This window comes from Dermochelys coriacea, chromosome 7, assembly GCF_009764565.3.
Source record: "Dermochelys coriacea isolate rDerCor1 chromosome 7, rDerCor1.pri.v4, whole genome shotgun sequence".
Taxonomy (NCBI): Eukaryota; Metazoa; Chordata; order Testudines; family Dermochelyidae; genus Dermochelys; species Dermochelys coriacea.
This window is the reverse complement of record NC_050074.1, coordinates 113,585,411-113,608,625: the sequence shown is the minus strand read 5'-3', so window position 1 is coordinate 113,608,625 and position 23,215 is coordinate 113,585,411. Positions and strand designations below refer to the sequence as shown.

Below are 23,215 nucleotides of genomic sequence, written 5' to 3'. Positions count from 1 at the left end.
GTCTCCTGGGTGCTGGCAGATGCGGTACTGCATTGCTACGCAGCAACAGTTTATTGCCTTTTGGCAGCAGACAGTGCAGTATGACTGGTAGCCATCATCAACGTAGTCCAGGGTGCTCTTTTAACCTACCTCGATGAGGTCAGGGGTGCCTGGGCAAACATGGGAGTGACTCAGCCAGGTCATTTCCCTTTTAAGTTTCATCTCATGGCGATTGAGTCCTACTGGCAGTGCACTGTCTTTTTCCAAGGCACCTAGGATTGCAGCCAGCAGAAGATGATGGCCAGCAGTCATACTGCACCGTATTCTGCCGAGCACCCAGGTGATGACGATTGCTAGTGGTCGTATGGCACAGTCTGCTGCCAGCAAGATATATAAAGATAGATGAAGTGGATCAAAACAAGAAATAGACCAGATTTGTTTTGTATTCATTTTCTCCTCCCTCCCTCCTTGAAATCAATGGCGTGCTAAACCCAGTTTTGAGTTCTATCCTTGAGGGGGCCATTCTGTTTCTCGCAAAGCCACCCCCTTTGTTGATTTTAATTCCCTGTAAGCCAACCCTGTGAGCCATGTTGTCAGTTGCCCCTCCCTCCACCAGAGCAACAGCAAACAATTGTTTCGCGTCCTTTTCCCTGGATTGCCCAAGCAGCAGCAGACGCCATAGCACAGCAAGCATGGAGCCCGTTCAGCTCACCACAGCAGTTATGACCATTGTAAACATCTCGCGCATTATTGTGCAGTGTATGCAGAACCAGTACCTGAAAAAACAGGCGAGGAGGTGACGGCAGCGTGGTGATGAGGACATGAATACACTTTTCTCTAAAACCGCGTTCCCCCGCAATTTGGAGATCATGGTGTTAATGGGGCAGGCTCATGCCATGGAACGCCAATTCTGGGCCCGGGAAACAAGCACAGAGTGGTGGGACCACATAGTGTTGCAGGTCTGGGATGATTCCCCGTGGCTCCGAAACTTTCACATGCGTAAGGGCACTTTCATGGATCTTTGTGACTTGTTTTCCTCTGCCCTGAAGCGCAAGAATACCAAGATGAGAGCAGCCCTTACAGTTCACAAGCAAGTGGCAATAGCCCTGTGGAAGCTTGCAATGCCAGACAGCTACCGGTCAGTCGGGAATCGATTTGGAGTGGGCAGATCTACTGTGGGGGTTGCTGTGATGCAAGTAGCCAACACAATCACTGAGCTGCTGCTATCAAAAGGAATGTTTCACCAACTTCAATGTGGGATGGCTGGGAAAGGTTCATGACGCTCGCGTCTTCAGGAACTCTGGTCTGTTTAAACAGTTGCAGGAAGGGATTTACTTCTCAGACCAAAAAATAACTGTTGGGGATGTTGAAATGCCAATAGTTATCCTTGGGGACCCAGCCTACCCCTTAATGCCCTGGCTCATGAAGCCGTACACAGGCACCCTGGACAGTAGTCAGGAGCTGTTCAACTATAGGCTGAGCAAGTGCAGAATGGTGGTAGAGTGTGCATTTGGACATTTAAAGGGTCGCTGGCGCAGTTTACTGACTCACTCAGACCTCAGCGAAACCAATATTCCCATTGTTATTGCTGCTTGTTCTGTGCTCCACAATCTCTGTGAGAGTAAGGGGGAGACGTTTATGGCGGGGTGGGAGGTTGATGCAAATCACCTGGCTGCTGAATACGTGCAGCCAGACACCAGGGCGGTTAGAAGAGCACAAGAGGGTGCAGTGCGCATCACAAAAGCTTTGAAAACCAGTTTCATGACTGGCCAGGGTACTGTGTGACACTTTGTTTGTTTCTCCTTGATGAAAACCCGCCCCCTTAGGTTGACTCTAATTCCCTGTAAGCCACCTGTCCTCTTGCCTTCGATCACAGCTTGCTTGCAAAGGAAATAAAGTCACTATCGTTTAAAAAACATTAATTGATTATAAAAATAGGGAGATAACTCACAAGGTAGCCTGGGTGGGGTGTGGGGGGAGGGTAGGAGGGAAGGAAAATGCCACTTTAAAACTTGTTGAATGCCAGCCTTCTGTTGCTTGGGCTGTCCACTGGGGTGGAGTGGTTGGGTGCCTGGAGCCTCCCATCTCGCATTCTTGGGTGTCTGAGTGAGGAGTCTATGGAACTTCCGAAGGAGGGAGGGCGGTTAAGCAGGGGCTGCAGTGGCAGTCTGTGATCCTGCTGCCATTCATGAACCTCCACCAGATGCTGGAGCATCTGGTCCGTTTGATCCCGCAGTATCCCCAGCATTTTCTCATGCCTCCTTTGATCTTCCTGCTGCCACCTCTCCTCACGTTCATTGGCCACCATCCTGTACTCTGCTATTGTGTCCCTCCACACAGCTCTGTCAGTGCCGGATGACTGCATGAGCTCAGAGAATATGTCATTGCGCGTGCATTTTTTTTGCTGCCTTATCTGAGGTAGCCTCTGGGATGGAGGAGGGAGGCTTGAAATATTTGCAGCTGCTGGAAGAAAAAAAGGGAGTGAAGTATTTAAAAATATACATTTTACAGAACAATGGCTATACTCTTTCACGGTGAACAACGCTATTCACATTACATAGCACATGTGATTTTGGTACAAGGTCGCATTTTGCATCTTATATTGAGTGCCTGCAGCTTTGGTGTTAGAGATCACACACGCAGGTCCGGGCAACAGAATTCGGCTTGCAGGCGGCCATGGTAAGCCATAATCTTTCAGCTTCTGCAACCTTCGTAACAGCAGCCCCCTCCTTTCCCATTACCAAGCAAAGCCCGTTGAGTTGGCCATTTACTGCTGCAGTTTTCCTGTTAACGTGCAGCACCAGAAACCAAACTAACCCCCTCCTTCATCCAATTCTCTGGGATGATGGCCTTTCCCCTCCCCCCACCGGCTGGCGGGTATCAGGGAAGATCCCTGCTAGCCAAACGCGAACAGCTCAGTGCCAATGGCCCCCCCGCCACCGCGTGGCTAACTGTGGGGAGGATTTATTTTCAGCCACAGGCTTCATTGTGTTGGGAGGGTATTTCAGTCAGGATGATAAAAAGATCCTGGCTGTTGAGGAAAACGGTGTGCTGTGTGCTCTCCCCAAGCTCGTTGTCCTCCTCATCTTCTCCATGTGCAAAATCCTCAGACATGGTGGAGAGTATCCCATCCTTGCAGTCCACGGACGGGGTGGGGTAGTGGTGGTGGCCCCCCCTAGAATTGCATGCAGCTCAGCGTAAAAGCGGCATGTCTGGGGCTCTGTCCCGGAGCATCCGTTTGATTCTTTGGTTTTCTGGTACACTTGTCTGAGCTCCTTAAGTTTCTCGCAGCACTGTATTGTGTCCCTGATGTCCCTCATGGCCTCTGAGATTTTTTTGAAATGTTTTGGCATTTCGTCTTTTGGAACGTAGTTCCGATAGCATGGATTCCTCTCCCCATACAGTGATCAGATCCAGTACCTCCTGTTTGGTCCATGCTGGAGCTCTTTTTCGATTCTGGGACTGCATCGTCACCTGTGCTGATGAGCTCGCCTGGCCAAACAGGAAATGAGATTCAAAAGTTCCCGGGGCTTTTCCTGTACACCTGACCAGTTCATCCAAGTTCAGAGTGCTGTCCAGAGCGGTCAGAATGGTGCACTGTGGGATAGCTCCCAGAAGCCAATACCTTCGAATTGTGTTCACACTAACCCTAATTTGAAATGGCAATGTCGATTTCAACGCTAATCCCCTTGTTGGGGAGGAGTAGAGAAATGGGTTTTAAGAGTCCTTTATGTCGGAAAAAATGGCTTTGTTGTGTGGATGGGTGCAGGGTTAATTCAGATTTAATGTTGCTAAATCTGACATAAACTCGTAGTGTAGACCATGCCTTGCACACAAGTAGCTTTGTCCATAATGAGGCATTGCTTGAGCCTGCCAAGACAATTTGGCGAATCCTGGGCACCACACCTCTAACTTCTAAGAGGGCAGTGACCTTAACAGCATCCCAGGGCTGTAGGGAAAGGGGTTCCCTGGTATCTAGCAGTGAGTTTCAGCTGGCTTGACCAGTGTACTCCCAACTCATTTGTGGCATGATTTGTATCTAAAATGTGTAATGTAGCATATAATTGGAAAACTAATGAATACTGGGGATTACTATTACTGTGAAAGGTATGTATTAATACTATATGAGGAGTTACGAATGTTCTCCGATATTATGTTTTAAAGTTTGTATTGAACAAATTAGAAAGTGGGTCTTCCCAAGTCTTGAATATAAATAAAGCAGGGTTGATCAGTGACAATCGGATTCTAATTTATATATGCGTTAAGATCACATGTAGTTCGAAAGTCGACATGTCCAGATCCCAAAGGACTATGCATTTGCTTGTCTGACCAGCTTGGTCATCAGGCAGGCACAATAAAGGCATATTTACAGGCAAGGTAAACAGCCATTAGGAGAGTGTATGGAGAAAGATGACCACTTAGCAGTCTTAACGGGGAATGGAGACAGCACTCCCTTTCAAAGGTTTACTGGCCTATAAATGGAGGCACTGAGAATTCCTAAATTATCCATCACTTGTGGGACTAAAGAGGCCAGAGCTCTTTGGATTGCAGAAAGATGAGTCCTTCATCCAAGGTGGTTGAAAGTCTCTGGAAATTGATTATAGGTGAGAAAGCTGCTTTGGCAAAGATTGTAGCTGGCTGAAATTGTTTTAATCTTAGAAGCATATTCCTATTGCTGTTTGTAACCCTTTCTAGCTGATATTCCTTCTACTTGGTATCACTTAATCTATGATTTTTTTTAATAAACTTGTTTTACTTTTTATTATAAACCAATCCAGTGCTTTGATTAACTGCAGTAAGGTAGTAAGTTGCAGATGTACTGTTTCTTTAAAGGGAACAGCAAACTTAATAACTTCTCTAAGTGTACCAGGAGAGTGATGGGCACTTGAGAGGATACGGTTTTGGGGAAATTCGGGACTGTGTTTGGGGTCACGCCTCTTAAGGTAATTGGGTGATAGTGACTAGAGTCAGGCAGTTGTAGGTATGCTGCTGGGGTAAGAGTACTGACTTGGGCCTCTCTGGTTGCAAGAGTTACTAATCTGCCCTGCAGTTCAGAATTGCTAATTACCAGACACTGCTTATTAAATTCAATCAACTCAATTATATCAAGTTTAATTATTTTATTTAACATCTCCTGCAGGAGCATAGAGAACAGTTTCAAGGCATAATTGCTGAAGGACAGCTCCTGGTAAGAATGAATTTGCAAGTTTTCCTTGCCTGAGCTGATATGGCAGCTGGCTCCATCTCCGTGGCTCTTGTTATGCACTGAGCCTCATGTTTGCGTTTTCAAACATGGTTCAAAATATGGTCAAAGACCTTCCCTTTGATGGCTCAAGTTGTTCAATGAGTCCACAGATTGAGTCCTTACATTCTCTTAAGGATTCAAGGGAGACCTTCCATTCACTTGGTATTTATATACCTGTAAACAAGAAGAGATTCAATAGGTCTCAGACTGCTCAATGATCTCATCTGTCTCAATTTTCTACATACTAAAGATACATACACAGAACATTCAAAAAAGAAACCTGTGCTGTAGAAGAAAAATATGTTGACTGCTCTGACTGTGACAACTCAACTATCCTTATCAGCCAAGCATTCGCTTTGATTCCTTGATCAGGGGTCATGAACAATCCGACTTTCTGGATCTGAAGCTGCATCATCTTACCCATGCCTTCCCATCTTTTAGTGATCATTGTAGTCAGTTGTTTGCTGCGTGTGTTCTCTCTTCAGGCTGCACTGGTTCTGGCCAGATAACCTGTACAGCAGGCTCTGATTGAACTGTTCAAAATGACCACAGACTCAGTTCCATACTGAAGGTACGCATCCAGATTTATTGTTGATGAAGCATAGTCCTGGATCATGTATGCCCATTACAATGGACTTGGCTCAGTGAATGGTGGGACTTTTCATTCCGCACTTGGCCGGACAAAGACAATCCCCTTTGAGAACCCTCTTTCTACACCAATAGAAACAGGTTACTTATTACCCCTCTGACATGGTTAGTTACTAGCCCTTACCTTGTACATGTTGATTTGATTAAAACATCTCTATACATCGCGCTGCGGGCAATGTGTCCCTGTTATTTTCGGGGAGTGTGATTATGCCATACTTGGTGTTCTGGTACTACCCTTTTAAGGTAGTGTTTAATGTGTTTACGTGAGTGTCCTGTACCTAGCACTTCCTAGGAATGTATGCATTTTTGCAATACCAGTCCTGTTCTTGCCAGGTTCTGTGAACTTTCAAGTAGGCATGTTTTATTACAGGGCCTGACTTCTGCCCTGATTCAGCATGATCTTGCTTTATATCAGCAGGGTCTGACTTTAGTTCAGGCCTTAGGCCTTACACCAGGCCCCTCACACCAAGCCTGATGTCTTAGGCTCTCTCTTTCTACTACAATCATCTCTCCTGTTTCCGCACCTCATGGGAGCGGACAGATGGGTTCTGGTGGTTATAATATTGGATTACTCTGTCCATTTCTGTTCCATGTCCTCACTCCACCCCACTTCCCCCTTTCTTTTTAGTGACTCATCTCATGAACTTCTGTTGAGATAAGAGGTTCTTTTCCTTCTCTATATAGGAAGTCTTGGAACCAGTTCCCATCCAGCACAGAGGGAATGGATTTTATTCCAAAAACTTTGATACCCCAAAAGAAGAGTGGATAGAGAACAATACTAGATCTCATGATGCCAAATACCTTCATTAAAGTGCAGAGGTTAAGGATAGTGACATTTGTACTTATACCATCTCTAGATCCAGGATACTGGTTTGCAGCCCTTGACCTACAAGATGCATACATTCAGATTGCAATCTGTCTTTCTCACAAGAGATTTATTCAGTTTGTCATCAGTCAAGAGCACTTTAAATATCGAGTGCTCTCCTTCAGGCTTCCTATGATCCCAGGGTGTTTACAGAGGTTATGATAATGGTTACCACCCAACTTTGTCATTAGGGAGTGTTTGTCTTCCCCTACCTCAATGATTGGCTGCTCAAAGGATGCTCTGATGCTGATGTTCAAGTTGCTGTCAAAACCTCTACGACTTTGTTCAGCATGTTAGGTCTTCAACTGAACACTGAGAAGTCCTTTCTCTTACGTGTTCATAAGGGCCATCCTGAATGCTTTAATATCCAGAGTATTGGAGACAGGTTTCTTATGCCAAAACATTTGATTATCCAAATGAGACCTCAGGTAACTGCCAGGTTATGCCTGTAGCTCCTTGGTCACATGGCAGCATGCACCTTTGCTTACTTACTTAGATACATCTGCACTGCTTCCAGAACTGGCCCAGTATGGTTTATACCCCCAACAGACACAGTTTGAATAAGTTACTCTCCATTCCTCACCAAGTGCTAGTCTCCCTCCACAGATGGAGGTATCCAGGCAAAGTCTGCTCAGGCGACCCCTTCACCCATCCATGTCACATCACCATAGTTTCAAATGTATTCCTTCTAGGATAGGGAGTTCATTCTCAGGAGCGAACTGTTTAGGGCAGGTAGACCACCCAGGAATCTACTTTCCATATCAACCCACTGGAGCTCAGGGCTGTCAAACATGCCTGCCAACTCTTCCTTCTTTTGATGAATTGTCCCTTTATCATAACAACAAACAGGTCCAGTACGTACTACATAAATTGTCAGTGGGAGTGAGATCCCCTTCCTTTTGTGCAGAAGCAATGAAGTTAAGGAACTGGTGTATAGCCCAACGTATCCTTATTTCAGCTGTTTACCTACCTTGCCTCCAAACAGCAGAGCTGACAGTCTCAGCAGACACTTCTCTGAGGATCGTGAGTCTGAACTTATCCAGTTCTTTGGTGGTTATTGATGTCCAATTAATTATTAGTTTAAAGAGCTGGGAATTATAGGGTTTGAGTCCCAGAATGAGGCACAACAGAATTCGGGTTATCAAGTTCAATATCTAGTTGGGAACCCTGGTGCACTAAATGATGCGGTGCACAATGATGCCACTCACACTGAGGGCAAAGCAAGCTTTAACTACTTTTATTTGCACAATTAATAAAGACATAAATGCTCCAAACCACACACAAATATTGCAAAAATACAGAGTTAAGGTAATATCTTGTATCATTCCTCACTTATACTCGCACCTTTCTTGGGGATCTGGTGGTAATAGACAAAGGTCTTGCTCTGTCCCAGGCATGCTAAGCGATTCTGATCATCCATTTTACTCATTTACGTGGTGGTCTGGCCTATTATAGGGCTTAGGATCTGTCAAGAATATTCATACAAATACCCAACCTCCTTTTTCCATATCTAACTTCCTCACCCTAATAATGTTGAGTGTCATCCTTCTGTAGGTTAGTATTTTGTGATTTTAGCTTATTACCATATACATCAATTATTTGCCAATACAAGTTCATGGTTAAGCAATTGCCATCGTTTCTGTCCTTAAATATCTAAGCCAGTGTTCAATGTTCCTGCAGTTACCTGATATCATTTTGTACAAACTGCTCCCTTAAGCACACTATTCTCAGTTCCCCAAAACTCAGGGTGACTGTTGAGCCACTTACCTATGCTGAAGTTTATAGGCTGTGAGCCTTAAGATAACTGCTTAAGTTAATGCCTTACAAGATATAGGCCTGCAGGTTCCTTGTGTTACTGCTAAATAAAGTAAAATGCTAAAGCTAGCTCAATTGGCTACCAACTCGACAACTCCCATACTTGAACAGATATTTCTCACCTGGGATTTCCCAGAAATAGATCTTTTTGCTACTGCCATGAAGAGGAAGTGTGCAAAGTGTTGCTTGAGAGGAGATCTAGGTTGCCATTCCCTGGAAAAAGTCATTCTCATCTCCTGGCCAAAGAACCTGTTATACACTTGTCTTCCAACACCTCTCATCCTCAGAGTCTTAAATAAAATCAAGCAGAGAGGTATGCCTCTCAGCTCTCCCTGAACACTGCATGACTCAAGGGCTGGTACCTGGTTTGCTAAATAGGGATAGAACTTTCCTGTTCTAAAGAGGTTCAAGAAGTTCTGTTGAATAGTAGGAAAGCATAAATCAGAAAATGATCTTTATCTTGAGAAATGGAAGAGAATTTACCATTGGTGTATCCTACAACATCTGTTTGCTACTGACTCTCCCTTCTCTGAGATCCTATAGTACCTTTTTGATTTCAAGAATGCAGGCCTTTCCCTGAGCTCTGTTAATTTTCACATAAGCGACCATAACAGTGTTCCATTCTCCAGTGAAGGATTTTCTCACCTTGCAACTTCTAGTTTTATTAAAGTGTTATCCAGCCTGTTTCCACACATCAGGGAACACACTGCAGCCTGGGTTTTTAAATTAGTCAACTCTCAGATTAAACTTCCCTTTGAATACCTGGCTACATGCCCACTCTTACACTTATGCATGCAAATGACTTTCTTGGTGGTTTCCTCTGCTCGGAAAGTTCGTGAGTTTGGGACTTGGATGATAACCTCCTCACCCCCCAAACCCATTTTTTTTTAAAGTCAAGGTATCGCTCTGATCAGATCCCTGATTCTTACATAATAATTCTTACTTAATATCATCTTGGATTTTTACACCAATCAAACTATTCATCTGCCAGTTTTTTACCCTAAATCTCATTAGTCTAGGGAGTATGGCATCTTTCACACCATGGACATTAGGAGGGTGGTGTTCTTCTATTTGAACGGGACTAGATCCTTTTGGACCTCCCTTCAATTATTTGTTTCTGTAGCAGATAGAGTTAAAGGAACACCCATCTCCCCCCACCCAGAGACTTTTCAAATGAGTTTCGGTTGCATTCTTGTCTGCTATGAAGCTGCTAACATCCTGCTCCCTCCTAGGATTATAGCTCATTTAACCAGATTGCAGTCCACCTCTGTTGCCCTACTAAAAGACGTACCATCAGAGAAATCTGCAAAGTGCCGCATGGGTCTCCATCCATCCATTCACAAAGCACAATGGTCAAGTGCGTGCATCCTGAGTAGATGCTGCATTTAGGACCACCTCATCCAATTAGTTTTAGAGCCTATGCCAAAGCACCCACCTTCTCTAACGAGTGCTGCTCAGGTGTCACCTGAAATGGATTGCCCGTAGGGACATTACTCAAAAAAGGAGAGGTTACTAACCTTGTACAGTAACTGGGGTCCTTCAAAATGTTTGTCTCTGTAAGTCCTCCACTACCCACTTTCCTTCACTGCTTTGGAGTCTCATCTCCATGGGACTTTGTAGTAGAGAAGGAACCTAAGTGAGGTTTGTCCATCACAGCCCTAAGTACCCACAATACATGGCATGATAGCTAGTGTGCATGTGTGGACCAAATGAGCACTGCTGCCAGAAATCTCTGTGAAATGGTTACGTGCACCTGAAGGAGCACACATAGACACGAACATCTTGAAGAGCTCCAGTTACCATACAAGGTAAAAACGACGAGGAGTCCATGTGGCACCTTAGAGACTAACAAATTTGTTAGTCTCTAAGGTGCCACAAGAACTCCTCGTTGTTTTTGCTGATACAGACTAACACGGCTACCACTCTGAAACCAAGGTCATCTTAATTGTGCCAACTTGGCCAAGAGAGGTATGCCTCTCTGCTCTCCCTGAACATTGTATGACTCAAGGGCTGGTACCTGGTTTGCTAAATAGGTAAGTAACCTCTTTTTCTGTGATCTGTTTTGTTGAAATTGTTGTTTCAAGAGCAACTATAGGACAATATCTCCTTAGTACATGTTGGTTTTTACTATTCAACTTGAGTAAGAAAAAGCATGAGGAAGTGTTTATGATGGTTTAGGAGATGAGGTACTTTAATGCATGTGTGGGATGCTTGTGATTGAGGAAGGAGATTAAGGAAGTAGAGAGATTTCTCGATATGTTTGTTTGAATAAATGAAGTTTTCTATGAATGAAAAGTTGCTTTACTTTCTTATCTCTTCATATTGGTAAATTGAGTCATCATCTGATTTTGAAATCACTGCCATTTTGCTGTCTGTATGTTAGATATTTTATGCCCTTGCATTTCTGATAAGAGAATTTGGTTGCAATTAAGGATCTTTGAACTTCAACAAAATTTTGCCTGACTGGTTTTGATAACACCGTTGTGTTTATCACACATTTTTCAGACTACACAGTCTTAAATCATTTTGATTCAACAAAATAACAAGTAACCATGACTTTCTTCAGTGCTGGGATTTCCTCCATGATTCTAGATCAGTGGTTCCCAAACTTGTCCTGCCGCTTGTGCAGGGAAAGCCCCTGGCGGGCCGGGCCGGTTTGTTTACCTGCTGTGTCTGCAGGTTCGGCCGATTGCAGCTCCCAGTGGCCGCAGTTCGCTGCTCCAGGCCAATGGGAGAGGAACAAGTTTGGAAACCACTGTTCTAGACGCACTGTTCTAGGAAACAAAAAAAAGGGTTTCTCCTATAATCCCTCAAATAGTTCTCTATTTTCCTATAAACTGTATGAAAATGAAAGTACTCTCGTACCTTCTTTATCTTTATATGCTCTTTTTTGGTTTTAAACTTTTTTGGTGAAGTTCCTTTTTTAATGTTTGTAAAATGTTTAGCACAATTCTTAGCACTAAAATAAATAACTTTTTTAAAAAAATCTGAACATTTGCTGTATGCCTCCTGTTTATCAGTTGTCCCACCTTCACAAAACAGGTTTTTTTGGTCTGGTGTGAAGAGCTATTCTCCTGTGATTATCAAGAGCCATTATACCAAATTGGCTATACCCATCCTACTTCCCCCTATAAAATGGGTTTGCAACAGCTCTTGCACATCTATCTTCATAATTTTACATTAAAAATACAAAGCATCTCTACAACATTATAAATAGTTTTTGTTGCAAATCTAATTAAGGCAACCTTAATTACTTAGTCAACAAACCTAATTCCCTCAACAGCTGTAAAAGTTCTTTGAAGTAGGTCAGCCTGGCTCGTTGTTAAGTAGTTAGCTGCTTGTGTGCTTTTCACCCTCCAATGTTTGATAATATAATATTTCTTTCTGATGATAGCCCTTGTGCATGCTCCTATTACTGAATAGGCATTTTTGCTGGTTTGAATTCCTTATTCTATATTTTAAAATCTCACAATTACTCACCTATGGCTATTCTGTGTTTAAAAAAAGAAAACACCTGATTTATAGCAAGGTATTAATACCACAAGTATGCTGTCCTGAGGTTAGGTATGGAGAAAGAGTATAAGAAATTCCATATCCATTAGTGTGTTTGAAAGAATAAAGCAGACTACATTGCAGCAATATATTGCATTTATATTATTTCTCAACAATACCTTTAGCTTTAAAGTTCAGAACAATGTATTAGACTTTTTTTTAAAAAAACAGTCTGTCTAGATAAGCAAGCTAAAGATGATATTGCAAAGACTTGAAGTTTATATTGAAGTGACTTTTGCTTTGGAGTTCTTTATATTTACCCTGACATTTGAAAAATTAGTTATCACAAAGGTAAAAATGATTTTAATGAAGTATATAAATATGTTTGTATCCTGTAAGTATTAAATATATCTTAGAACAGAAAGAATATTTGTTTTTCAAGAGGGTACCATATCCTAACGTTGCTAATCAAGGGATTTGAAAAAGACATGTTTCAAATTGTTACTTTCCTCCAAAAATAGCCCATATGGCTTTGATTTAATCCTGGCATTTACATATGTAATATATTTTACGAAAATCTCTTGAAATTTTATTACAGGAAATCATATGTTTTCTTTTTGTCTTTTAGCTTGTGATGAATGGAAAATTTTACCAAAACCTAATCTGCATCGAGATGTGAACAGATTTGGACACACTGCAGTTGTCAGTAATGGGTAAATGAAGCATGTTTTAAATGTCTCTGACCATTTTTGCAGGAAGAAATAAAACCTGTGATGACAGTTAAATTTACATAAAGTGCAATTCCATGATGTACAGTTGATGTTATTTATTAACATGAATAGTATCCTTCAAGAACAACATTACATATCCTGATCATCAGTACATCAAATCATTTATTTGGGGTAGTTGTGGAACATGTTGATTTATATAAACCTCAGGGTAGCACATTTGTCTTGCTCTGCCAGGACAGGGGGTACTGGATATGGTTTTTGATTATGCTGCAACTTTATTCTTAAATATCTGGGAGTACCTGGTAGATAATTGTACAGTGCAGGTAATACCATATATATTTCCATATGCTCAGGGGCCTGCCCTCACCCTTTCCAATCCTGGTCCCATCCATTCTACTTCTGCAGCCTGACCTTTTGCGAACATTAAGTGGGCTAGAAAGGGTGTGGAACTATGGCATGAATCATTATAGAATATCAGAGTTGGAAGGTACCACAGGAGGTCATCTAGTCCAATCCCCAGTTTTTGCCCCAGATCCCTAAATGGCCCCCTCAAGGATTGAACTCACAACCCTGGGTTTAGCAGGCCAATGCTCAAACCACTGAGCTATCCCTCCCCCCCTGACTCCCCACCATGCCATTGCAGGAGCCCCAAATTCCCAAATAAATTGCTGCTCATTTAAAGGATGCCTTGTTCAAATCCTTTACCAATAAATTTTATCTTATCACCATATCCATTCTATATGGAGTACATGTACTAGCCCAACCCCCCTTTCCTACTCCAGCAGGTCCCTAACCTGCTGTGAAAGGTGAAAACCCACCTCACCTCAGCCTTTCTGGCAGTGAGAGAAAATTCCTTCCCAGTCCCCCTGAGAAAAGGGGGGACTAGCCTAATGGCTGCAGTAGATAAAGATGAAACCTGGCATTTTAACTGTATCCATGGGTGGGAAGGGTAGGTGATGCTAGCCTGGTCTGCATTAAAGAGGTCTTTCCTGGAACTGCCTTGGGTATAAATAATCCCACACACACTTCCAGTCAGCTGGAAGGGGGCAGCGTCTCCTCCCCCAACTGACCTCATCCGGTTGTGTTTCTTCCTACATCTTTACCTGGAACTGGTAATCCTTTTGGGGAGAGTGGGGTGTATAAAGGGGCAATGACTCCCTTCTTACTTGCCTGCTAGATCTTTGCAGTTAAAGGGGGCAATTCACTTTCACCATACAGCTGAACTAAGGTCCCCAATGCTTAATGCGTATTGAGGATATTTAGTGATTTACAGTGGGACTGAAATCCAACACCAAGTATAGTAATCACTTGGATGTAATGTATAAATTCTCATTCATTCAGTAACACACTGTAAGTGATTTAGTGTCAAAAATCATAAACTTCTAGGAGAAATTTATTTACTGTGTGAAAAAGTAAGCGTGACATTATTCCCATGCAGTGATCATCATTAAAGACAGTATGTACCAAGAGTTACCAGCTCCAGGATACATCATTTTTTGCAACCCCCAGCAAACTGCATCAGCTCTTTGTATGGGGTGACCAGAAAGCAAATGTGGAAAAATAAGGACAGGGGGTGGGGGGTAATAGGAGCCTATATAAGAAAAAGACCCAAAAATCGGGACTGTCCCTATAAAATCAGGACATCTGGTCACCCTACATTTGTAAGTGTAGCTGTCCACAGAAGAAACTCAACATAGCTATTTTGGCAGGGAATGGGAGGTCAATACTGTGGGCCCCAGAGCAGGCATGGACACACATGGCCTGTGTGCAAGTGGCTTTAGCTTTTGGCAGATCATTTGAGGTTTGCAGGACTTGATGGCCAAACTCCTTGCTTCATCCAATGATTGTGGAGCAAACATTATCCCTCTGAAGAAAGAGTTTGATAGGAAACTTAGCCAGGAGGACCTCAAAGAACATTTTCTCATTGGCCCTCTCTCATGGGTTTCACGTATGTCCTAACGTGTGGCAGCTGTTGATACCATAAAGGATCACTTTTAAATGCCAACAATTGTATGTTGCCTTTTTTACATGATTTATCACTTTCCAATAATCTGAACATGTAAATAATTAAACACATCAATAATTATAGAGTATATAAGTTCCTTTGTACATGAATATTATATTACATTAAAATAATGTAATATGTAATATTTATTAAAATAGTTCCTTGAGATAAATAAAAGCAACAAATTGCAATGATCAGCAAACACAGCACTTCAAATTCACTAATGAAATATGTGTAGATTGTTTCATTGGCAGAGAAGAATTGCTCATAATGAAAGAGTGTATCTATTGCTAGTTTCTTGCAAATAGAAGTGAAATTTAAAAGATTCAGATTCTTATCTAAACTATATCTGAAGCTCTAAGAATTGGCTGCTAACAATGAATTAAAATTGGGGCAAAATACCCACTTGTTCTTCAGATCCTACTATATTATTATAGCTCTTTAACATAAACTGTACTGTACTGCTTTGGAGGCTCCTCAGAGCCCATTGATACCTGTAGCATTACCAAACACAAAGTCCCCTTGGGAGTATATGATGCTGGAGAGATCGAGATTAATTTTTCAGATCTTCCTAATTTTAAATGAGAAGTGGGAAAAACTATGGCCTCAAATCCAGAAATTTACTGCTAGATAAGAGATATGTCCATGACTGTTAGCTGGTGTTATTTGTCCTTGGAATCTTCTATCTCAAAGAGAAACGCTCTTTGGTCCCAATCTCTTACTGCAGACCATCTAATTCATACATTATATGTTCTCATTACTTTACACCGAAAAAGTACACTGCTCCCTGCATAGTCTTTGTTCCTTTTTCCCATCCATTTTCTGTGTGCTGCTCTATATTTTTCTAATACATATAATTTGGCTGAGTTTAGACATACTTTAAGCTTCACCTTGGAGCAAACTTTTGAAAAAACAAACACACACAAGAACTTTGAGGTTTTTAAGGGAAACACTGACATAATCTTAATTTGACTGTTGTGATAAATACCTCCATAATACACCTTTACCCCTTTGTCCTTGGGAGCCAAAAAATCTTACTGTGTTGTAGGTGAAACCATGTTATATCGAACTTGCTTTGATCCAACGGAGCACGGAGCCCTGCCCCTCGGAAGCACAGCTTTACCGCGTTATATATGAATTCATGTTATATCGGGTCACGTTGTATTAGGGTAGAGGTGTATATGTAAAGGTGGCTAAAAAGCAAGAGGATATAGCTTTAATAATGCTTTATTTATAAAAACCAGTTATTTTATATTTCCTTTCTTTTGTCAATAGGTCCATGTACATATTCGGGGGTTTTTCAAGTGTTCTGTTGAATGATATCCTTGTGTACAAGCCTCCAGACTGTGAAGCATTCAGACAGGAAGAACTGTGTAAAAATGCTGGTCCAGGAATAAGATGTCTGTGGAACAAAAACCATTGTGAATCCTGGGAATCTGGGCATGCCAACAATGTCCTTGAAGCAAAGTGTCCCAGAAAAACAGGTAAGAGGTTTTTTAAAATCTTTTCTGCACTTGTTCATTGAATTATAATTTTACATAGTGTCAAATGTAGCAATGCTTCCATGACTAAATACAATCATTTTCTTTTATTTAACATCAGTTGTTTAACCTACTGTGCTTCAGGATTGACAGCTATCACCCTCTCTTTAGTTTATAGTAAGGAAAAACTCTTTAGAAATGAAATGTAATGGTAAATAACAGGATATATCTTAGTTTCCTCACAGGTCCTTCCTTTTACTGGAAAAATTTTATAATTAAGGTATCAGAATGGAAAGACATAGAAATAAAATATTTTATATCTTGTAAATATTCCAAGAAGGAAAGTGATCACAAGGGGTATGGAATGGCTTCTGTATGAGGAGAGATTAATAAGCCTGGGACTTTTCAGCTTGGAAAAGAGATGACTCAGGAAAGATATGGTAGAGGTCTGTAAAATCATGAAGTGTTGTTTAGTCGTTCTCATAACACAAGGATTGGGGGTCACCAAATGAAATTATTAGATAGCAGGTTTAAAACAAACAAAAGGAGGTATTTCTTCACACAACGCCCAGCCAACCTGTGGAACTCTTCACCAGCGGATGTTGTGAAGGCAAAGACTATAATGGGGTTTAAAAAAGAGCTAGATAAATTCATGGAGGATAGGTCCATCAAGGGCTATTAGCCAGGATGGGCAGGGATGGTGTCCATAGCCTCTGTTTGCCAGAAGTTGGGAATGAGCAATAGGGAAAGGATCACTTGATGATAACCTGTTCTGTTGATTCCCTCTGAGGCACCTGACATTGGCCACTGTCAGAAGACAGGATACTGGGCTTGATGGACCTTTGGTCTGACACAGTATGGCCCTTCTTATGTTCTTATATATCTTTTTGGGGGTCACTAAGTTTTAAGAAATATTATCATCAAACTGATCCATCTGCTTTTCTTTTGACATCAGAAATGCCAGTGTTAGTGCTGGTCTGCAGGTGTTTTTATAATGTTAGCAGTTAATACTTTTATAAACATTATATAGTGCCAAAAATTGGTACTTTCGAAACAAAACTATGATGTGTTCCCAATCTCTAAAGAGAGTCAATTCTACATAAGATAGTAAAACACTAGCGAAGATGTGGTTGAAGAGCTGTAGAGGGGGAGGGGGATCACTGATGAAAAGAAAGGAAGCATTGCTTGAAACAGTCGGGTTTAAAGAGGAATTTGAGGACAAAGAAAGAAGGTGCTTATTGGATGAGGACAGGAACAGTGTTCCAGATATAGAAGGCATCACAGATAGAAGGAAGATAGGCGAAAAGCAGAAAAACTAGACTGAGTGAGAGTGGGGAGTAAGGGAAATGAGAACAGATGAAGGTGGCAGCAAGATTATGAGTGGACTAGTAGATGAGGAAAAGAGCTTGAATTTGAGGTGTGCAGGCTTTCTAGGCAGGCCTGGAGGGACCCACTTTTGCTGCTCCTTACTAGGGCAGGGTGTAGCAGAGCCTCCAGCAGAGGGTCACAAAGGATCAGCTACACCCCTTCAGAATCCTATATTGTATAAATGAGTTGTAGTTCACATTTACTATTCATAAATCTTACTGTCTAACATGTTTTATATCCTGCACCTGTCCTTATAAAACACTACAAAGTGGTGCTTACAAAATATAATGGTTATTGAAGAACACTACATTAATAATGAGTTAGAATGGACCATCTTGTTTATGATCTGGTGAAAGTTTGTCTGACCTTTGGAGCGATATATTAGTGAGGATTACAGTTAGACCATCCTTGTAGTTTCCAGGTTTCCAGAACCATGAGTAGGGTGATAAATTACAGGTCCCTAAATGAAAAGGGGAAGTACTTAAACCATACCTGATAGGAATAAATACAAGGACCTAAATTCTTCTGTCAGTTACACTGGAGAAGATCCAAAATAACTCAATTTACATCAGTGGAGTTGCTCTGAATTTACACTGGTAAAAATGAGAAGAGAATTTAGCTCAGTGTGCTCAAATATATTCAGATAACTGACCTTTCTCTCTCTCCACCTTTCCCTGCTTAGCAGTGTTAAAAAAATTACCCAAATTATTCTGAGCCATAGAATTATAGCAGCCAGAGCACAGGTTCTCAAAATGACAATGAACAATATAGTCATATCTGTACATGCAAACAGCAGATAAAGGAAGTGTCATTTGCTCAGATAATTCGCAGGTCTAACTGGAGAATTGAGTAAGGGGTTATAATACAGTCGCAGCTGGAAAAACACTGAACTGAGCCAGTTTTTTTGCATTTTTTATGTTGTAGTATGTCAAGATGTGTATTAGTTTCTATCTTATGATTTTCTGTTTGGCATCATGATAACTCTATTGATTCAAATAGTAAGTTATCTTTATCAATTGTTATTGTACACCATTCCTAAACTGAAATTTAAAATTTGCAAGCTAAATTGCTGTTGAAAGTGTTTTTTTGTAGTTTACATAAATACAGATATAGAATACAACTCCATCTATTTGATACTCATTCTGTATATTTTTCTGAGAGAATAATATAAAACAGTTCACTCAAACTGTCTGTGTACACATGTATAAGCTCCATAATATTAAACAGCTGAAGTACTTTAAATGTTTGTTTCACCATCATACTTTCTGCATGTTTGCTGTGCCTCTAATATATATTGTGACCTAGTTTATTTTTCAGTCAATTTTCTCCTGAACTGTCTCCCAACAGCATGTAAAGTTGCAAATATAGTATGATTTGATGATTGCTGAAAACAAATGCCGGGTATCACAGAAAGATGTCAGCTACATAAAATTGCCTTCTAAAGAATTTTTTTTGGTATTTTTCTGTAAACCATTTCATAAAGGATCTAAAAGGTTTTGCCCCTCCCATTCTTTTTGTTCCCCCCAAATCTTAAAAATTTCTAACTTCAAAAGCAACAAAAAATAGGTTGATCGTATATATATAAATAAATCATGAGAAGGCAGTGGAAACATTCATTATGGAGAGGGAATGAGGTTTGATTGGGGGGTCTGCCTCTGGCCCGTCTCCTCCTCTTGGTTAGTGGTATTTTATCTTGTACAAGCCACCCAAAGAATGGCTTTCACCAGAACATCTTGGGGCATTCTGTTGACATGTCCAAAAAGCATAAGCTGCAGATAATAGCCCCAGTAGTCTATAGACCAGAGTGACTGTAAACATCTGCGTTATGAATGAAGTTGTTCCACTTTATGCCAAATATACAATGTTGGCATTTTGTGTGGAAAAACCTCCAGCTTTGCCCAGTTTGAGAGGCATAGTGTCCATGTTACGCAACCATAGAGCAGTACAGGAAGGATACACCTCGAATAGATCATGAACTTGGTTGTCATACTGAGATGATGTTGATTCTATATTCTATAAAGTGACTTTAGAACCCAAATAGCAAAAGCTAGAGACTGCTTTGACAGTTTCATTATTCAAAGAGATTGAAGTCTCAGATTAACCTGATCCTGGCTTTTGCAGCTTTGTCTTTTGGCCATGAAACATGAAGACTGACCATGGTTGACTTCTCCATTTGCTGGAGTGCCTCACAAAACAAGTCGGGGCCCTGTACTAGAAGAACAACATCAGCAGCATAGTCAAGGTCTGAGAGTGAGAGATCTCAGACCTTGGCTAAAGTAGGATAGAGTCTTGAAATAATTTGAGGTTCTCCTTCAAGTGATTGTTCACATATATATTCCACTGTAGGTGCATATGTGTATAAGTGCCCAGTACACTCGAGTTTGAGACTTTTGCCAGCAGTACCAATGGGTAGTGTATGCATCCCTGCTCTCCTTGTACAGAGCCAAGGGTATAAAACGGGCCTGGTTACTGTCTCCCTCTCAGTGCCTTCTGACCGCTCATGTGAGAGTTGGAGTTTGCCTGTTATTCTTGAACATTTATTTTTTTAACTGGCCAGCTTTAAAAATAAACTTTACATACTTTTCATAGCTGTAGTTCAGTTAGGTAGTTCACTCTTTGTTCTCTGGATGTTTATCATGCGGAGATCCCTAGGATTTAAGCAGTATGCCACTTGCAGGACTGTAATACCTGTGATAGACAGTCAAGCTTGTTTCCCTGATATATTTGGGAGAGGGACATGTTAGGGACAAATATCCCATATGTACCTCTTTCCAAGCAAGAACAAAGAAGTCTAGAGAATTCCACCTCAAGTTTTGTCTTCTTGAGAAGGCGACACGTCCTCCTTCAAAACCTGACCCTGATCTCGAGAGGAGAGTGAGTTCTCCTAGGTAAGATCTCATAGGAAGCAAGTTTAAGGGGAAAAACAGTTCGAGAGTTTTTCAAAGCAACATTATTAAGGGCACAAGAATAAATCATTCCACTGCGTAGGAACTAAAGGAAGTATGCCAAGAAACTACTCTGACTTAGCCAGAACATCTTCCATGATCTGAAACGCATAAAAAGAAACGTTAAAAAGTGGAAACTAGGTCAAATTACAAAGGATGAATATAAACAAACAACACTAGCCTGTGGGGACAAAATTAGAAAGTCCAAGACACAAAGGAGATTAAACTAGTTAGAGATATAAAGGGCATCAAGAAAACATTCTACAAATACAGTAGAACCTCAGAGTTATGAACACGTAAGGAATGGAGGTTGTTTGTAACTCTGAAATGTTCATAACTCTTAAAAGCAGAACTTTATTATAAAGAAAAAAGTAAAAGAAGCACCTCTGTAAAATCAGGATGGAAGGTAATTTTACAGGGTAATAAGATTTAAAACACAGAGGATTCCCGTGTAGGCAAAACTTTAAAGTTACAAAACACAGGAATAAACCTCCCTCTTAGCATAGGGAAAATTCACAAGCTAAAACAAAAGATAATCTAACACATTTCCTTGCTTTACTTACAATTTTTGTAATCTTAGATGTTTATTTCAGGTAGGGTTTTAGGAGAGGTGTTTTTCCTGCCTGGTCCCTCTCTCTGTTCCGAGAGAGCACAACAAAGAGAGAACAAAAAAACCCTCCCCTCACAGATTTGAAAGGATCTTCTTCTCTTATTGGTCCTTTTGGTCAGGTGCTAACCAGGTTATTTGAGCTTTTTAACCCCTTACAGGTAAAGGAGGGATTTTATGCTACCCTTAGCTGTATGTTTATGACAGGCTCGTTATCAATGAGTGGGGAAGGGCAGTAACAGAAAATGTGGAAATGGCAGAAGTGCTAAGTGACTTTTTTGTTTTTTAGACAAGTTAGGTGTTTTTAAGTCACCAAGGACTGATTAAATACAAATTAAAATACTCAAGGAGCTGACTGAGATGATATCTCAAAAACTCATGAAAGACGGGAGAGATTTCAGAGGACTGGAAGTGTGCAAATATAGTGCCAATTTATTTTTTTTAAAAAAGGGGTGGGGAGAGAAAAAGGACAACCTTGGGAATTACAGAATAGTCAGCTTATTTTCAGTACCTGGAAAGATAATGGAGCAAATAATGAAGCAAAGAATTTGCAAACACATAGAAGATAATAAGGTGATAAGTAACAGCATAGATTTGTCAAAAACAAATCATGTCAAACCAACTTGTTATCCTGTAAAAGAAAGATACTAAGCCGTGTGGATGGGGAGAAGTGGTAGATGTGGTATATCTTAACTTCAGTAAGACTTTTGATACTGTCTCGCGTGACCTTCATAAAAAAAACTAGGGAAATATAACCTAGATGGGGTTCTACTATAAGGTGGGTGCATAATTGGTTGGAAAACCATTCCCAGGGAGTAGTTATCAGTGGTTCACATATCAGTGGTTCACACATGCCTGGAAGGGCATATTGAGTGGGGTCCCACAGCGATCAGGTCTAGGTCCAGTTCTGTTCAGTATCTCCATAAATGATTTAGATAATGGCATAGAGAGTACATTTATAAAGTTTGTGGAGGATACCAAGCTGGGATGGGGTTGCAAGTGCTTTGGAGTAGATGATTAAAATTCAAAATGATCTGGACAAACTGGAGAAATATTCTGGAGTAAATAGGATGAAATTCAATAAGGACAAATTCAGATTACTCCACTTAGGAAGGAATAATGAATTGCACACGTACAAAATGGGAAATGACTGCCTAGAAAGGAGTAATGAGGAAAGGTATCTGGGGGTCATAGTGGATCACAAGCTAAAAATGAGTCAACTGTGTAACACTGTTACATCCTAGAATGATGTTTACTTTTTTTGTATTAACAGGAATGTTGTCAGCAAAACAAAAGAAGTAAATCTTTCATTCTACCCTGTGCTGATATGGAAAATGTAGAGAAATTGTCGACAGTCCAGAGGAGAGCAACAACAATTATTAAAGGTCTAGAAAACATGGCCTAGGAGAAAAGATTGAAAAAAATGGATTTGTTTAGTTTGAAGATGAGAGGGCTGACGGGGGACGTGATAACAGTTTTCAAATACATAAAAGAATGTTACAAGGAAGAGGGAGAAAATGATTCTGGTTAATCTCTGAGGATAGGACAAGAAGCAATGGACTTAAATTGCAGCAAGGGTGGTTTAGGTTAGCCATTAGGAAAATGTTAAGCACTGGAATAAATTGAATAGGGAGGTTGTAGAATCTCCGGCATTGAAAGTTTTCAAGAACAGGTTTGACAATCACCTGTCAGGAATGGTCTACTTATTGTGCAGTCCAGCCTTGAGTGTTGGGGACTGGACCAGATGACCTCTCGAGATCCCTTCCAGTCCTACACTTCTGCGATTGTATGAGGATTGCCCTTCTGGCTGCTCCAGCCCCAAAACCAAAAGCTGAAGAGGCCACCTTCTTCTCCTCCTGTAGCCTCTTTGAATCAGAAGTTATTTTTATCCTCTGAGGTTGATAGATTATCTAGATATCATACTTTGTTACATGAATAGAATAAATGATCTAAGAAGTCCTAAGGTGCTGAGCTCAAGTCAGGTTACAAACACTGATGTTCACTAGTACTGTCCGAGTTGGCACCATTGACTCA

The 23,215-nt window shown here is 41.0% G+C and overlaps 1 protein-coding gene across 4 annotated transcripts in view; it reads left to right on the top strand.

Moving 5' to 3' along the window:
• The window catches only part of ATRNL1 (attractin like 1), a 1,048,037-nt gene that overhangs the window by 257,561 nt on the left and 767,261 nt on the right, over nt 1-23,215 (top strand). For all 4 annotated transcript variants that reach the window (XM_043518640.1, XM_038411471.2, XM_043518642.1 and 1 more), the window contains 2 exons: nt 12,673-12,757; nt 16,056-16,264. In XM_043518640.1, the coding sequence (XP_043374575.1) occupies nt 12,673-12,757; nt 16,056-16,264 (294 nt within the window). The remainder of the gene's footprint in view (nt 1-12,672; nt 12,758-16,055; nt 16,265-23,215) is intronic.